Source organism: Macaca thibetana, chromosome 12, assembly GCF_024542745.1.
Source record: "Macaca thibetana thibetana isolate TM-01 chromosome 12, ASM2454274v1, whole genome shotgun sequence".
In the NCBI taxonomy this organism is placed as follows: domain Eukaryota; kingdom Metazoa; phylum Chordata; class Mammalia; order Primates; family Cercopithecidae; genus Macaca; species Macaca thibetana.
In genome coordinates, this window is record NC_065589.1 from 34,343,036 (window position 1) to 34,358,307 (window position 15,272).

The 15,272-nt window shown below is 41.0% G+C and overlaps 1 protein-coding gene and 1 pseudogene across 16 annotated transcripts in view; one reads left to right on the plus strand and one right to left on the minus strand.

Annotated features, from left to right (window-relative positions):
* PIKFYVE (phosphoinositide kinase, FYVE-type zinc finger containing) overlaps positions 1-14,297 on the minus strand; it is a 92,672-nt gene extending 78,375 nt beyond the window's left edge. For 4 of the 16 annotated variants that reach the window (XM_050752597.1, XM_050752588.1, XM_050752594.1 and 1 more), the window contains exons 1-6: positions 11,914-12,021; positions 8,427-8,607; positions 6,073-6,222; positions 5,753-5,788; positions 2,981-3,099; positions 2,104-2,275 (exon numbers count right to left, since the gene is read on the minus strand). In XM_050752597.1, the coding sequence (XP_050608554.1) occupies positions 2,104-2,275; positions 2,981-3,099; positions 5,753-5,788; positions 6,073-6,222; positions 8,427-8,607; positions 11,914-11,991 (736 nt within the window). In that variant the 5' untranslated portion in view covers positions 11,992-12,021. Of the gene's footprint in view, positions 1-2,103; positions 2,276-2,980; positions 3,100-5,752; positions 5,789-6,072; positions 6,223-8,426; positions 8,608-11,913; positions 12,902-14,039; positions 14,119-14,181 lie in introns of those variants that run through there. The other 12 variants (XM_050752596.1, XM_050752587.1, XM_050752590.1 and 9 more) reach the window with 11 other exon arrangements.
* Positions 9,970-11,257, plus strand: LOC126932476 (myosin light chain 6B-like; annotated as a pseudogene).
* Positions 14,298-15,272: the final 975 nt, after the last annotated feature.

The following is a 15,272-nucleotide window of genomic DNA, read 5'->3' on the forward strand; positions in this document are numbered from 1 at the left end:
AACAGCATGGTACTGGTACAAAAACAGGCACATAAGCCAATGGAACAGAACAAAGAACCCAGAAATAAAACCACACACTTACAGACATTTGATCTTCAACAAAGTCAACAAAAATGAACAACAGGGAAAGGACTCCCTATTCAATAAATGGCACTGGGATAGCTGGCTAGCCATATGCAGAAGAATAAAACTGGCCCCTATGTTTCACCATATATGAAAATTAATTCAAGATGGATTAAAGATTTAAATGTAAGACCTCAAACTCATTATGAAAGTCCTAGAAGAAAACCTATGAAGCAGGATTCTGGACATCAGCCTTGGGAAACAACTTATGACTAAGTCCTCAAAAGCAATTGGAACAAAAACAAAAATTGACATGTGGGACCTAATTAAACTACAGTGCTTCTGCACGGTAAAAGAAACTATCAACAGAGTAAACACACAAGCCACAGAAGAGGAAAATATACTTGCAAACTATGCATCTGACAAAGATCTAATATCCAGAATATACAAGAAACATAATTCAACAAGTAAAAAACAAATTACCCCATTAAAAATTGGGCAAAAGACATGAACAGACACTTCTTTAAAAAAGACCTACGAGCGGCCAAAAAACATGAAAAAATGCTCCACATCACTAATCATTAGTGAAATGTAAATCAAAACCACAATAAGATACCATCTCACACCAGTCAGAAGAGCTGTTATTAAACAGCCAAAAAACGAATGCTGGTAAAGCTGCAGAGAAAAGAGAACGCTTATACACTGCTGATGTGAATGTAAGTTATTTCAGCCACTGTGGAAGACAGTTGGAAGATTTCTCAAAGAGCTTAAAACAGAACTACTACCATTCGACTCAGGAATCCCACTACTGGGTATATATCCAAAGGAGAATAAATAATTCTACCAAAAAGACATATGCACTCGTATGTTCATTGTAACACTTTTTATAATAGCAAAGACACAATCAACCTGGGTGCACCAATGGTGAAATGGATAAAGAAAATGTGGTATATATAGACTATGGAATACTATGCAGCCATAAAAAAAAAAAAAATTATGTCCTTTGTAGCAACATGGATGCAGCTGGAGGCCATTATCCTAAGTAAATTAACACAGGAACAGAAAACCAAAAGCCACAAGCTCTCACTTACAAGTGGGAGCTAAACACTGAGTACATAAGGACATAAAGATGGCAACAATAGACAAGGGGACTACTAGAGCAGGGAGGGAGGAAGAGGAGCAAGATTTGAAAAACTAACTACTGGATACCATGCCCACTACCTGGGTGACAGGATCAATCATATGCAAAATCTCAGCATCACTAAATATACCCATGTAACAAACATGAATCTAAAATAAAAGTTGAAATTATCACCAAAAAAAAAAAAAAAGAAATACAAACAATTTTCAAACAAAAAAGCTGCTGTAAAAGCTAATGGGGTTCTTGATAGATAATGGGATTCTGAACTCTGTAGTAGTTTAGCTGTTAAAAATAATGAGCGGACAGAAAGATCTTCACAATAACAAAAAGAACATGAGAGAGATATCAGGAGTGTTCTTTTTCAGGTAATTTCTGCCTACCTTCCACTCCCAAATCACTATATAAATCAACACACCATTGTTCAGTTTTTTTCTCTTTCAACAAGTAACTTAAATTTTCTGTACTGCTGAAATCTGACTATGCTCCTTATGGAAGAATCTGAGTATGGAAGAATGTGAGTAAGACACAATTCACTGCCAAAGCACAGTGTCATGTAACGTCAAGGAAGATCTGTACTTGGTAAAATGAAAACTCTCATTGTGATTTAAATTAGTAATCTACTCTAACGATCTTGTCTAATAAATTTTAATGTTCCTATAGTTTTTTTGCTAGCATCTACAATAAATACACTTTTACTCTGGTTATTTATGATAAGTCCCATCTACTCTATGATTCAATAGTAAAGTTCTTAAAAGCAAAGCTGTGTCTCCCTCACCTTTGTGTCCCCATGTCTTACAGATAAAGCCCAAAATGAAAATTGGCTTAACACTATCCTGTATTATAAGTGTTTTATAGTTATGACCTTTAAAAATTGTAAACTGGCAATAAAATGCATTTACCTGTATAGCCCATAAATTTTCCAGGGATTTCTTGATTACAGCAACGACTGCAGAAAATCTGCCCACATAGTCGGCAATGGTGTCTGCGCCTAAAGGTTGTAAATTTCTCACTACAGTCATAGCACTCTTTACATTGGCTATCTGGCATCCAGTATTGTTTCAGGTCACTATCCTATAACAATAAAAATGTGTGAAGGCTTCTTGAAAATACTGATTATTAATAAGCAATGGCAAATGAAATCCTCAAAGCGTTCTTTTGCAGAAAACAAACTAATTCAAAAATTCATATGGGAATACAAAAGGTCAAAATAACCAAGACAATCTTGAAGAAGAACAAATTGAAGGACTTAATATTACCAGCCATCAAGACTTATTCTAATGCTACAATAATTTTAGACAGGGTACTGGTACAAGGATAGAAAAAAATAAAGGTATGGAACAAAAAAAGAGAGCCCTGACACACCCTCACACATATATGGACTTATGGTGAAATTTATAATGCAATCAGTGGAAGATGGTCTTTTCAAAAACAATGATACTATATCCAACTGGACATCCATGAGGAATAATGGAAGCCTGACCCCTATACTTGACAGAAATAATAAACCTTTTTGAAGAAACCATAGGAGAATATCTACTGCCCTGAACTAGATAAATACTTCTTAAACAGAACACAAAAAGCACTAAGCATAAAGGGAAGAAACTGATAAATTAGACTACAATAAAATTAAGAACTTATGTATAAAAATAGGGTGCTCACAGCTGGAGGAAGCACTAATTAAACCTTCTTTCAGTGGCATTAATGCCATTTTCATTAGGTATGGCATGATCCCCATAAGCGCTTAATAAGTAATCTTCCAAAGCCTCTAGACAGTACCTGGCTTTTCCCCTCCATGATTTCCTTGAGGCGTTTTAATACTGTGCTGAGGCTTCGAAGCTGAACAGCTGTACGAGGGTCATGACCTCCAAAGGTAGGTTCTGCTTTCCTTCTTGTGTCTGAGTTGGATTAAAAAAAAAAGCAACCTTGTTAACAGTCCCTAGTATCTATATACAACAAGGTATATATGTGATGGAAACTGCCTCTTATGGTTAGCATATAATTATGTTCTCCCATTCAGTTATATGAATTGAGAGTTAAAACAAGTCTTTACAAGGGTAAGAGGCTACTAGAAGTATTTCTTCTCATGTAAAATGCTCTTTTACAAACAAGTAAAGGCTACCTAAGACAAGCATTGTCTAAGACCATTGATGGTTTTCAGACCTGAAATGGGAACATCTCTTAAATGGTCCAAAATTCATTAATGACTTCTTAAGCCCTTTGGTCCAACCTATAATAAATGCTTGCTAGAAATTTAGCAGAAGAAAAAGCAATCAGGGAGGGTTAACTGAGCTTGTTCTCTAAAGTCAAACAGGTAAGCAGTAGGATCAAACAGTTCAGTTCTGTCTGCAGACCATATATCCAAAGTCTCATGCAGAAGATGGTCAGAAAGAAGTTTAATAGCTCAGCCTTCAAAGATTCTGACAGACTTCACAACACCCAGGATGGTAAATTTTGCCATGGTAAAACTTGACCTATGTCCAAGCATATTAAAACTGCCAGAAAATTGCTAAAACTCCAATCTTATCCCTCCCTGTCACTTCCCCAACCCTGCAGCTCCAAATTGGAAAGGATCATTTATACCTGACATAGCAATACTGAACCAAATCTATCACTAATAAGCCCAAATTCCAGCCTCATAGCCAAAATAGGATATGCCCACCAAAGCTGTCACCTATTATTTCCTTAATGTAGACCAAAGTTACAATTGAAGTTTCTGCCTATTTCTAGCAGTTACAAAACCTAAGGATGAAGCGAAGATAGTTTGACAAAAAGGATGAACATCCTATTAGCTTAAACCCATCAACCTGATAACCTATGGCAAAGTAAGCTGGAAAATACCCCACTGTGAATCTTCCTCAGATTCACCATTTGCTAGATAGGTGTTGTTTTGGCTGGGTGGGGAAAAAAAGAATTACAAAGAAATGAGAGGTTGGGATCTAAAGTTTACAAAGCATTTCCCAAGATAATGTAATCACTGAAGTAACTATCAAAATTGTACCTATTTTAGAAAACTCTGGAAACTTCTATCTTTCTATAAAGTTATATCTTAGTTTTAGCACATACCTCAGATGTGTTGCTACTGTATTAGAATAACTAAACTTGAGTCTCAAAACAAAAAGCAACTCTCCATGATATACAAGTTGAAAAAGGAGACAGATGAAGCTACTGGAAACATAATGGCTGTGCTCCTGAGCAGCAGGCAACAACTTGTTAAGTCCCTTGCATTTAGCCAATTAGGAATATAAGAAACTATTAATAGCATCATCCACTGAAAAAGGATGAATGAGACCCTTCTTGGAACCAAGAGAATCACAGATGTTGGCTGAAGATGAAAGAGACCCAGAGAGAAAATCTGGTCTAGCTTTATGCCCTTAGGCAAATAGCCTTAGCTGCTTCTCTTGCAAAATGAACATTAGAAAATTAAATAACTTTCCTAAGGTCAGAAAGCTGGCAAATGGTAGAATTACAGCCCTTTTAATAGAGAAAAGAACGTGGCTGGCCAAACACCAGGCTTCTGAAGCTCAAATGCCTTCAAGATAGAATCAAATAATCAAGTAGACTTGAGAAAGAACAATAAAGAAACTAGACATTAAAGGCTCCACCTGGAAATATTAAAGTTCAAGTTGATCATAACACCAATGGCAAGGTTTGGCAGGCTGCCAATTTGTAACTCCTAAAAGATTACTTTCTAGTCTAACTTGGTTTTAGGTAAAACAAATCCTACACTCAATTCAGCATGGGATTGAGTCAAAAGAGCTCCCTCAACAAAAAGAGTGTTGTTGTGGGTCAGACTCAAGAGCTAAGGAGAGTTTACTGAGGCTAAAAGTTAAAATAGAGATTATGTAGAACAAAAGGAGAGCTCCTTTCTCCCTCTCCCACTCTCCATCTTCTGATTCTTCCCTCCAAATGGCTGATGTAACCCTGGCTGAGGCTCACTGCCCTAGAAAACCTGTGCAGGTGATGCAGCCAGCTCTGTGCCAGTCCTTGGGTAGAAACTCTTCTTTTGCTTGGTTTATCTTTGCTCTGGCTGACCAAGTCTGAACTCACAATAAACTATCCTTCTGCCAACCACCATTACCTGGGGGAAGACCAGCCAGACCAGACGGGATCTGGTGTTCAGGGGCATCTAATTCCCAATGCTGCATCCCTTCCTCTCTACCATGCCACCTCCCACTTCCTTTCTTTTGTCACCTTGACTTGGGCAAACCACTCCACCAAGTTGAAAAATCTGACAGAAATAAAACATAAACCACCTCTCTTTCTCTAATCTCTCAATTCTGACACCAGTCCCCAGCCCATACTCATCAGAAGAGCATGAAAATGAAGGAGATGACTGTGTAGTAGACCAGAATGGAAAACAGACAGATGAGAGGAGCTCAGCTTATTCAGCCACATTGACAGTTTGCACCCCAACAAGGACACAAGGCCAAGAGCAAGTGGCAGCCCACTAATGGAGTTGACAGAGTTCTGCAGCCAGAGGCATGCATATCACATTTCACTAGCATCCCAAGAACATATGCAAAATTCATTCACAAAGTGGAAACTAACCTGTGTTCTCCTGGGGATGTTGCAAACTGTTCTCTGCTGAAACCCAAGCAAGTAATTAATCAAAAAATAGTCAAGAGATCTGTGCCTTGCCTAAATTAAAGTTTAATGAGACGTTTAAGAATTTTTTCAGGTGCCAATAAATTCTTTCACTACCTAGGTAACAGTTTTATTTACTCTGAACGATACCTGACTATTCCAAATAGTACCTGACTACTCCAAATAGCAGGAAAGTTAAGTCCTGCTATAAACAACCTAGGAAACACAATGACTGTGGAAAAATCTAGCATATAGAAGGGAATGAAATAAGAACACTATTTTACCTAATGCTGAAGAGCGTCGCTGGAGTTCCTCATTAAGCTGTTTTTTATAAGGTGTGGGTGACCTAACAGACTGTGTCCTTGAAGGGAGCTGAGGGCTGGTCCAACTTCCACTCAAAGGCTGCTGTTCTCCCTGGCCTCCTTCTGCTCTCTCTGTAGCAAGGGAACACTAGGCATTACTTAAAAAACTAAAACTAAGAGTTCAGCAATGAGAAGGAAGTAGATGAAATTTTCGGGCAACAATGTATATGTGTATTATATGCATAACTAAAAATTTTTTTTTTCTTTTTCATGTATTTAATTTTAAATACAGGCAGGTCTCCCCATGTTTCCCAGACTGGTATTGAACTCCTGGCCTCAAGCAATCCTCCCACCTCAGCATCCCAAAGTGCTGAAATTACAGGCAAAGGCTACTGTGCCCAGCCTAGATTTTAAAAAAAGAAAATTCAAAGAAGGGGGCAAAATTACAGGCCAATAATCACACCCTTGGTATATATGATCTTCTATTTGTTTCACTTTTCATTAGAAATTTCTTATGCATATTAAAGGAAACAAAATATAAGCTTCATATGAAGGCAGGGATTTTTGGGGTCTGTTTATGTGACAGATCCCTTACACTATTAAAACAGTTTCCAGCACAAAGGAGGCACCCAATAAACATTTGCTAAACAAATAAAAATTTTATTGCCTTATGACAACTCAGTGTAACGTGGTATGATAAACAGGATCCTGGAACACAAAAAGAACAAGTGGTAAAAACTCAAGAAATCTAATAAAATATGTAATTTAGTTAATAATCTATCAATAATAGTTCATTAATTGTAACAAATGTACCAGACTAATGTAAAATGTTTATATAAGGAAAACTGGGTATGGGAGTATATGGAAATTCTATCTTCCCAATTTTTCTATAAATCTAAAACTCTTCTAAAAAATAGTTTATTTTTTTAAATATTGTCTTAAAAATGTACTAAAGGGTTTTCATAGCACTTTAAACATGATCATAAATAAAATCCAGTTAATATTATTAAAGGTTCTACTGAGCTAATTAATACTATTAACCTCCCCAAATGCTTTACAAGAATTACTTTCTAACATACTTCAAGTAATACAGACAAACGAAAGACAAACGACATAGGCCATGCTTTTTTTAATTCTTGTTCCAAATAAAAGACATATTACTTAAAAAGAGCTCATTTTAAAAGTATCTTTTCATTTGATGTCATTACATGTACACCTTAGTCTAACAGTTTTAAGTCAACAAGAATCCTAATGACAGCTTCCAGTTTTTGAAAAGTATAAACCTTTCCTCCTGCGTACTGTTCCTTTTAGTTTCATTGCTTTAAATATTTTAGCTATTAACCCCCAAAAGAACAAAGTCCATTCTATGAACTAATTTGAAGTATATTAACAAAAAAAGGGCCATGCGCAGTGGCTCACGCCTGTAATCCCAACACTTTGGGAGGCCGAGGCGGGTGGATCACGAGGTCAGGAGATCGAGACCATCCTGGCTAACATGGTGAAACCCTGTCTCTACTAAAAATACAAAAAATTAGCCGGGCGTGTTGGCAGGCGCCTGTAGTCCCAGCTACTAGGGAGGCTGAGGCAGGAGTATGGCGTGAACCTGGGAGGCGGAGCTCGCAGTGAGCCAAGATGGCACCACTACACTCCAACCTGGGCAACAGAGCGAGAATCTGTCTCAAAAAAAAAAAAAAAAGAGAGAGAAAACAAGAACAACAAAAAGAGACGACTACTTTCTCTATTAAAAGAAACCTCCTTTAACATTTAGTTTTTTATTTTATTATTTTTTCTTGAAACGGAGTCTCGCTCTGTCTCCCAGGCTGGAGTGCAGTGGCGCGATCTCAGCTCACTGCAAGCTCCGCCTCCCAGGTTCATGCCATTCTCCTGCCTCAGGCTCCCGAGTAGCTGGGACTACAGGCGCCCGCCACCATGCCTGGCTAATTTTTTTGTATTTTTAGTAGAGACAGGGTTTCACCATGTTAGCCAGGATGGTCTGGATCTCCTGACCTCGTGATCTGTCCACCTCAGCCTCCCAAAGAGCTGGGATTACAGGTGTGAGCCACCACACCCAGCCTAACATGTAGTTTTTAATCCAGACCTTTAGTTACCAATAATTAATGATATTACAGTGAAAATTCTAGCTTTCTCTTCAGCAGTAAAACCTGGTGACCTACGATTAAAGCTATCAGCTTGTTAATATTTCACTTTCTTACAGACCCAACATTAAAGCTGAACAGACTACTGACCACTATATGATCATGGTGAGCTAATAGAGACAAAGGAGTATTTCAAAGAATCAAACCTGAATCAAACCTCTCATATTTAATATGTCTTACCTTTGTTAAAACGAAAGAGATTTACAAAAGAACTATAAGCTGATTTAAAAGGGGGCTCATCTTGATCAGGAGTCAAAGGTTTAAAGTGTGTGAGATGAGAAGGACTAGTAGGAGATCGAGGCAAATCATTAGCAGAGTCCAGTGTTGGGGACGTCTTATCATCTGTGGCCATTTCATGAGTCTGAAAAACAAAAGAAACAAGCGAAAGATCTAAGTTCCTCAGGAAGCTCAAAAGTTGATTCCAAACAGCATCCCAATATCTAGAAAATCCTATTCTGTGAAAATTCAGATCTATGAAAACAAACAGTAAATAAATCTAGCTTCATATATTCCAAAGGACTGAAAACACTGCTGTCTAAATCATAAGAGCCTCAATCATCTAAAACTATGATCTGATAGCCAACTCAATTTTAAACATTACTATTCAAATTACAGAAAATATTTAAATTAATAAAAATTTGGAGGTAAAGCGTTAATGTGAGCAGGCAGAAAGAAAAATAAGCATTTTCACATCATTTCTATCTCTTTCATTTTAACATGTTTCGGAAGAAGGGATACACAACTGCTTTTTAAAGTTATGGGGGGAAGCTAGTTATACAACACACATATAAATTCTTCAGTCTTATTTTACTTATTTCAACTTTTTTTTTTTTTTTGAGACGGAGTCTCGCTCTGTCGCCCAGGCTGGAGTGCAGTGGCCAGATCTCAGCTCACTGCAAGCTCCGCCTCCCAGGTTTATGCCGTTCTCCTGCCTCAGCCTCCCAAGTAGCTGGGACTACAGGCGCCCGCCACCTCGCCCAGCTAGTTTTTTTTGTATTTTTTAGTAGAGACGGGGTTTCATCGTGTTAGCCAGGATGGTCTCGATCTCCTGACCTTGTGATCTGCCCATCTTGGCCTCCCAAAGTGCTGGGATTACAGGCTTGAGCCACCTCCCGGCCTCAACTTTTTTTTTTTTTTTTGAGATGCAGTCTTGCTCTGTCGCCTAGGCTGGAGTACAGTAGTGTGATCTTGGCTCACTGCAAGCTCTGCCTCCCAGGTTCAAGTGATCCTCTCACCTGAGCCTCCTGAATAGCTGGGACTACAGGCGCGCATCACCACGTCCAGCTAATTTTTTGTATTTTCAGTAGGGAAGGGGTTTCACCATGTTGGCCAGGCTGGTCTTGAACTCCTGATCTCAGGTGCTCCACCTGCCTCAGCCTCCCAAAGTGCTGGGATTACAGGCACGAGCCACCATGCCTGGTCTCAACTTTTACATTTTAAAAAATAATATAAAAATCATTATATTTCTAAAACAAGGACATGAAAGTCATCCTTTAATGACATTTCTACAAAACTTTAACAATTACCTCAAGCTACACTTCATTCAAATCAACAAGTTGTTCCCCACTATCTTTGCTCCTAAACACATGAACCTGTGGTTTTTCCTCCCTTTAAGCTTCAATTCATAGAGACATTAAGAAGAAGATCTTCTTAAAGGGCTTTTTTTCTCAATAACCAAAAAACCACATTTCAACCAAAGCAATAAAGCTAACCACATCACCAGATGAAAGTTACAGAAAAGTACTATTTTCTGCCATATTGATTCATATTTCAAAGAGAAGAACCATGGATAACTCAAATCATTAACATACTGTAGACTGGGCTGGGCACGGTGGCTCACACCTATAATCCCAGCACTTTGGGAGACCGACGTGGGCGGATCACCTGAAGTCAGGAGTTCGAAACCAGCCTGGGCAACATGGTAAAACCCCATCTCTACCAAAAATACAAAAATTAGCTGGACATGGTGGCAGGTGCCTGTAATCACAGTTACTCAGGAGGCTGACGCAGAAGAATCACTTGAACCCAGGAGTCGGAGGTTGCAGCGAGCCAAGATCATACCACTGTACTCCAGCCTGGGCAACAAGAGCAACACTCCGTCTACAAAAAAAAAAAAAAAAAAAAAAAAAAAAAAAAAAAAAAAAAAAAAAACACCGTAGTCTGGCCCAGACATGGACCCCGCAGGAGATGGGTGCCCCCATCCACACACTGTCGTTTGGCCAGCAGACATCATGCCTCCCAAGGATATTCTGGGGAGGAACCAGCAGGGCTCTCCATCTCCAAAGCAGCTGCCAAGCCAGCAGCAGCATGAGCCCCTCCAGCCAAGACCAAAGCTGAGCCAGCTACCCCATCCCCAGGCCCCTGAGAAAATCCAGGAGCCCCCAGTCGATCTCTCCAAAGTGATGATCAAGTTTAACAAGGACCACCTGGAGGAGTTCAAGGCGGCCTTCAAGCTGTTTAACTGAGTGGGGGCTGGCAAGATCCTGTACAGCCAGTTTGGGGACATGATGCGGGCCCTGGGCCAAAACCCCACCAATGCCAAGGTGCTCAAGTTCCTTGAGAACCCCAAGAGTGATGAGCTGAAGTCCCAGCATGTGGACTTTGAGACTTTCCTGCCCATGCTCCAGGTGACAGCCAAGAACCGGAACCAAGGCACGTATAAGGACTACTTGGAGGGGCTTCATGTGTTTGACAAGGAGGGGAATAGCAAAGTCTCGGGAGCAGAGCTCAGACAAGTCCTCATCACCCTGGGAGAGAAGATGGCTGAGGAGGAGATGGAGACTGTTCTGGCAGGACATGAGGACAGCATCAACGAGGAGGCCTTCCTGAAACACTACGAGGCCTTCCTGAAACACATGGTAAGCCTACTGAGCTCTGTAGATCCCTGGGGCCCAGACACTGGGCCCCCGCAGGCAGAAGCATGTTCCAACCACCAGGAGGCTACCTATTGTTTCAAAATAAAGACAAAGTTCTTCACTTGGAGAAAACAATATATATACTATAGTTTATAATCTAGTCTCCACTTTACAAAGACGACATTACAGTCGTGGTAAAATGCTTTTCACATTCAAAATCATATCTACCATCTCATTTTCTTCTTACAATCCTGGAAGGCACACACAGCTGGCTTTATTACATTTTACCTTTGAGGCAACCAAGGTTCACTGAACCTAAAACAACTTTCTTGGGGGTCAGACAGTAGTAGAACTATCACTATACCCCAAGTCTCACCCCAAAAGTATTACATCAAAATTACTTTTGTAGCTCTTCACACTTTCCTTTTAACCTATCCGCATTCTCTACTTAAGGCTCTGTCTGATCAATAATTTAATTAACAAATTAAGGCAGAAAGGAAACCACTGACTTAAACAGAATTTGGCAATACATGTTTATTTGGGGGGGAGGGAAAAGAAAAAGAGGAAGAGGAAGGGGAAGGAAAGAGGAAGGAGAAAAGGAAGAAGAAGGGGAAGGAAAGTTTCTAATATCTTCCATTGAGAAGAATAATCAACAATCCTTCTGAAGTGTCATGACAATTCAGCAAAAAGTGTTGGGCAGTAAGCTGATGACTGATCAACTATACACTCAAAAAAAAGTTTGCGGTTCTTTATTTAAAAAAAAAAAAAAAAAAAAAAAAAAAAAAAAGAGGCCAGGCACTGTGGCCTCATACCTGTAATCCCAGCACTTTGGGAGGCTGAGATGGGAGGATCGCTTGAGGCCAGGAGTTCCAGACCAGCCTCGTCAACATAGCAAGACTTCATCTCTATTTTATTTAGAAAACAAAAAAAAGAGCACTGGAGAGAAACAATAATGTGATGGCCGTAACAACCACCCCCGGAAAACAGCCTACATTCTGCTTTAACACAAGTAACATCAGAAGCAGAGATGGCATTCCACCTAAAGAATCTTAGAACTACTTCTAAAGGTTATCTACACAAAAATTATACTTGGCTTTGGAAATAAGAAGATAAAAATTCCCATGAAAACACTTAGCAAGTGTAGTCGCTGAAATATAAACCCAATCATGTAGTTAACCCTAATAATTACATAATGACACCAGGGCCCTGAAAAAATTATCTTACAACTCTCACTCTTTAGCAGCTTAACAACGCTTTAAAATATAAATTAGGACTCCTTCCTGAGAGGTAATCAGTCCTATTAACCTACCTACCCAAAGCCTTCTGATACATCATCAATATTTTACTCTTTCTAATTAAGGCTACTAATATATGCAGACCTCCTACAAACTATGAGAGGCCAATCAGTAAAGGCCGGACCTGGCGGCTCACACCTGTGATCCCCGCACTTTGGGAGGCCGAGGCAGGAGAATCCCTTGAGCCTGGGAGGCAGAGATTGCAGTAAACCGAGATGGCACCACTTCACTCCAGCCTGGGCGAGGGAGGGAGACCCCCGGCCCGGTGGTTCACGCCTATAATCCCAACACCTTGGGAGGCTGAGGCGGATGAATCGCCTGAGGTCAGGAATTCGAAACCAGCTTAGCTAACACGGTGAAATCCCGTCTCTACCAAAAATACAAAAATTAGCCGAGTGTTGTGTCGCGCGCCTGTAATCTAGCTACTCAGGAGGCTGAGGCAGAAGAATCGCTTGAACCCGGGAAGGCAGAGGTTGCAGTCGGTCGAGATCGCGCCACTGCACTCCAACCTGGGGGACACAGCGAGACTGTGTCAAAAAAAAAAAAAAAAAAAAAAAAAAAAAAAAAAAAAAACTGGAGATTTAATAATTTAGGAAAGTTTAATATTGGAAATGTTAGCTTCTATCAACAAAGATTTCTTGTTACATTTTTGACCAACACGCCTAAAGGAAAACCAGAGCACGATCCACAAAGCAGAAAAAGGGAGAACATAGGAAATTAGTTTTGCTCCACAGAAGAGATTTAACCTACACAATCTTTGTCACCAACGCAAAATAAAGAAAGAAAGAACATTTTTTGTAAGAATACTGACAGAGTGGGAGTTTTGGAGTGCCAAAAAAAAGGGACTCAAATAAATCAGAAATAAGTACACCGTACCAAGCGACTACCTCTATTGTCAACATGGGACATATTTTTGGACACAGGATGCACTGCGTCAATACTAATGAATGATATATACGCATTACATACACACGAATAACTTGCTTTATACAAAATTCTATCACTTATTTCTTGACTGTCTCAGGAATAACCTCTGATTGGGCAGAAAACCCCTAAGTCCTAAAAGTTTCCAACACATTCCATTCTCATCCTTTTGTTGGGAACATTCTAAGCAAAGGATAAACGCTAATTGGGAATAAGCCTCCTCAAGAGACTCCGAAACCTAAGTTAAAATGGAATCGTCTCAAATAGCAAAGGCAAGCATTTAAGACAAACACACATTTGAACCCCACGGTTGGTATCGCTTCTGCAGCTCATGAACTTTCTTTTCCAGCCTACGGATGCACCTCTAACAAACTGAAAACTCATGCACTCAGAGGGAAAAACAACTGGACTCTTTCCCTCCTAAATAAGTTCAGGCGTAAGGGTCGAGAAAGAGGCAAAGGAACTTCAAATGTTTCCAAGGAAATCTCAAGGGCCCCACCCGGCTTCCGTCCCCACTCGCCAGACGGGTAAACGGCAGGACTAGCTCATTCTAAAGCCAGGTTCTCTGCCCTTCCTTGTTCAGCAGCAGCCAGGCCCTAGCCCCCAGCTGTGGAACGCCGGTTCTCACCTTCACCTCAGTTCTGGCCCAGAAGCTCCCCATACCGGCCTCCTTCCCATGCTCAGCCCGAGAGGGCTAAGCTCCAGGCCCCCTCCCTTACCTGCGCCTCCCGCCCCGGCCGCGCCGTTTGCCCCCCGCCCCAGCCACCGCTTCACCGGCTCAGCCCCCGGAAGTCGGCCCCAGAGCCCGGCAGTGGGCTCCTCAGGCCGCGGACGGTTGCGGCAAGAAGCGAAGCTGCTTACATGGTTGCTGCGGCTTCTTGCTTCCCCCCCAAGGCTCCGCCCTCTGTTTTCCTGTCCCCCAATCCGCAATCTTTCCCGGGGGCCGGCTCCTCCCAGCCCGCCCGACGCTCGGATCAGATGCTCAGGCAGAAGAAGTCCAGCCAGGATCGAGTCGTCCTGATCTTTTGGCCGAGATTAGGCCGCTTCAGCCTTCCTGGAAGAAGCCAGGGGGACTGCGCTCGTGAGCGTCACGCGTGCGGGGTCACCGAATCGGTGCTTGGTGCTTTGCACGGGTGCTGGCTGGACTGCGATTACCGTATGTGTTCGATACTGTGGGCACTCAATGTCACTGCGTTGTTGTAGACAGTTCACTCGTGTAGCACTGAACCGGAGTTAGCGAGGACTCTGTTTCCAGACTTGCATGACTCCGCCAATAACCAGCCATATGATCTTAAACAAATTGCTCATTTATTTAGGCCTTAGACCTCAGGTGTGTAAAGTCGGATTAATAAAAGGACTCACTTCTTAATACTTTATTGAAATTAAGTAAATGCACTTAAAGCGAATGGCACAGTTCCCTGACCCGGAGTAAATGATGTTGGCTTTATAGTTAACTTTTTCATTTAGGTGTTGTGTTGCAAATACTGATGCAAATAAAGTTACCAAGCCCTATCTTGCTCAGCTTGGCTAGCGTTATTCGTTATTTCTGTCCTGCTAAGAGCGCAGTGCGGTTAACTGCAGAAAACATGCCCGCCGCAGTTGTGGGGCTTGGTAGGGGAGGATGGAAAGGAGACGAAACCTAAAGGGAAGTACAGCTTTAAATTCTGTAAGTCGTTTTCCTCAAGAGTTTTGTCAAATCCCAGGCCAGTTTTCCTTGAGTTGGAAAGTACCATCGAAACCTGCAGGTTGATTCCAGTGCAAATCCCAGTCACCATCCTCAGCTGGGCCCTTCGGCAATCTTTCTGGGGAGTCTGTAGTCAGCTTCTCCCATACCTCATTACTGCTGCGCCAGACCACCACCACAACCCCCACATTACCTTGACTATCATTCTCAGCAGAGAATCTTATTTTATACCCAAGTGAAATATCCCAAGTTATCTGAGCATGACCCT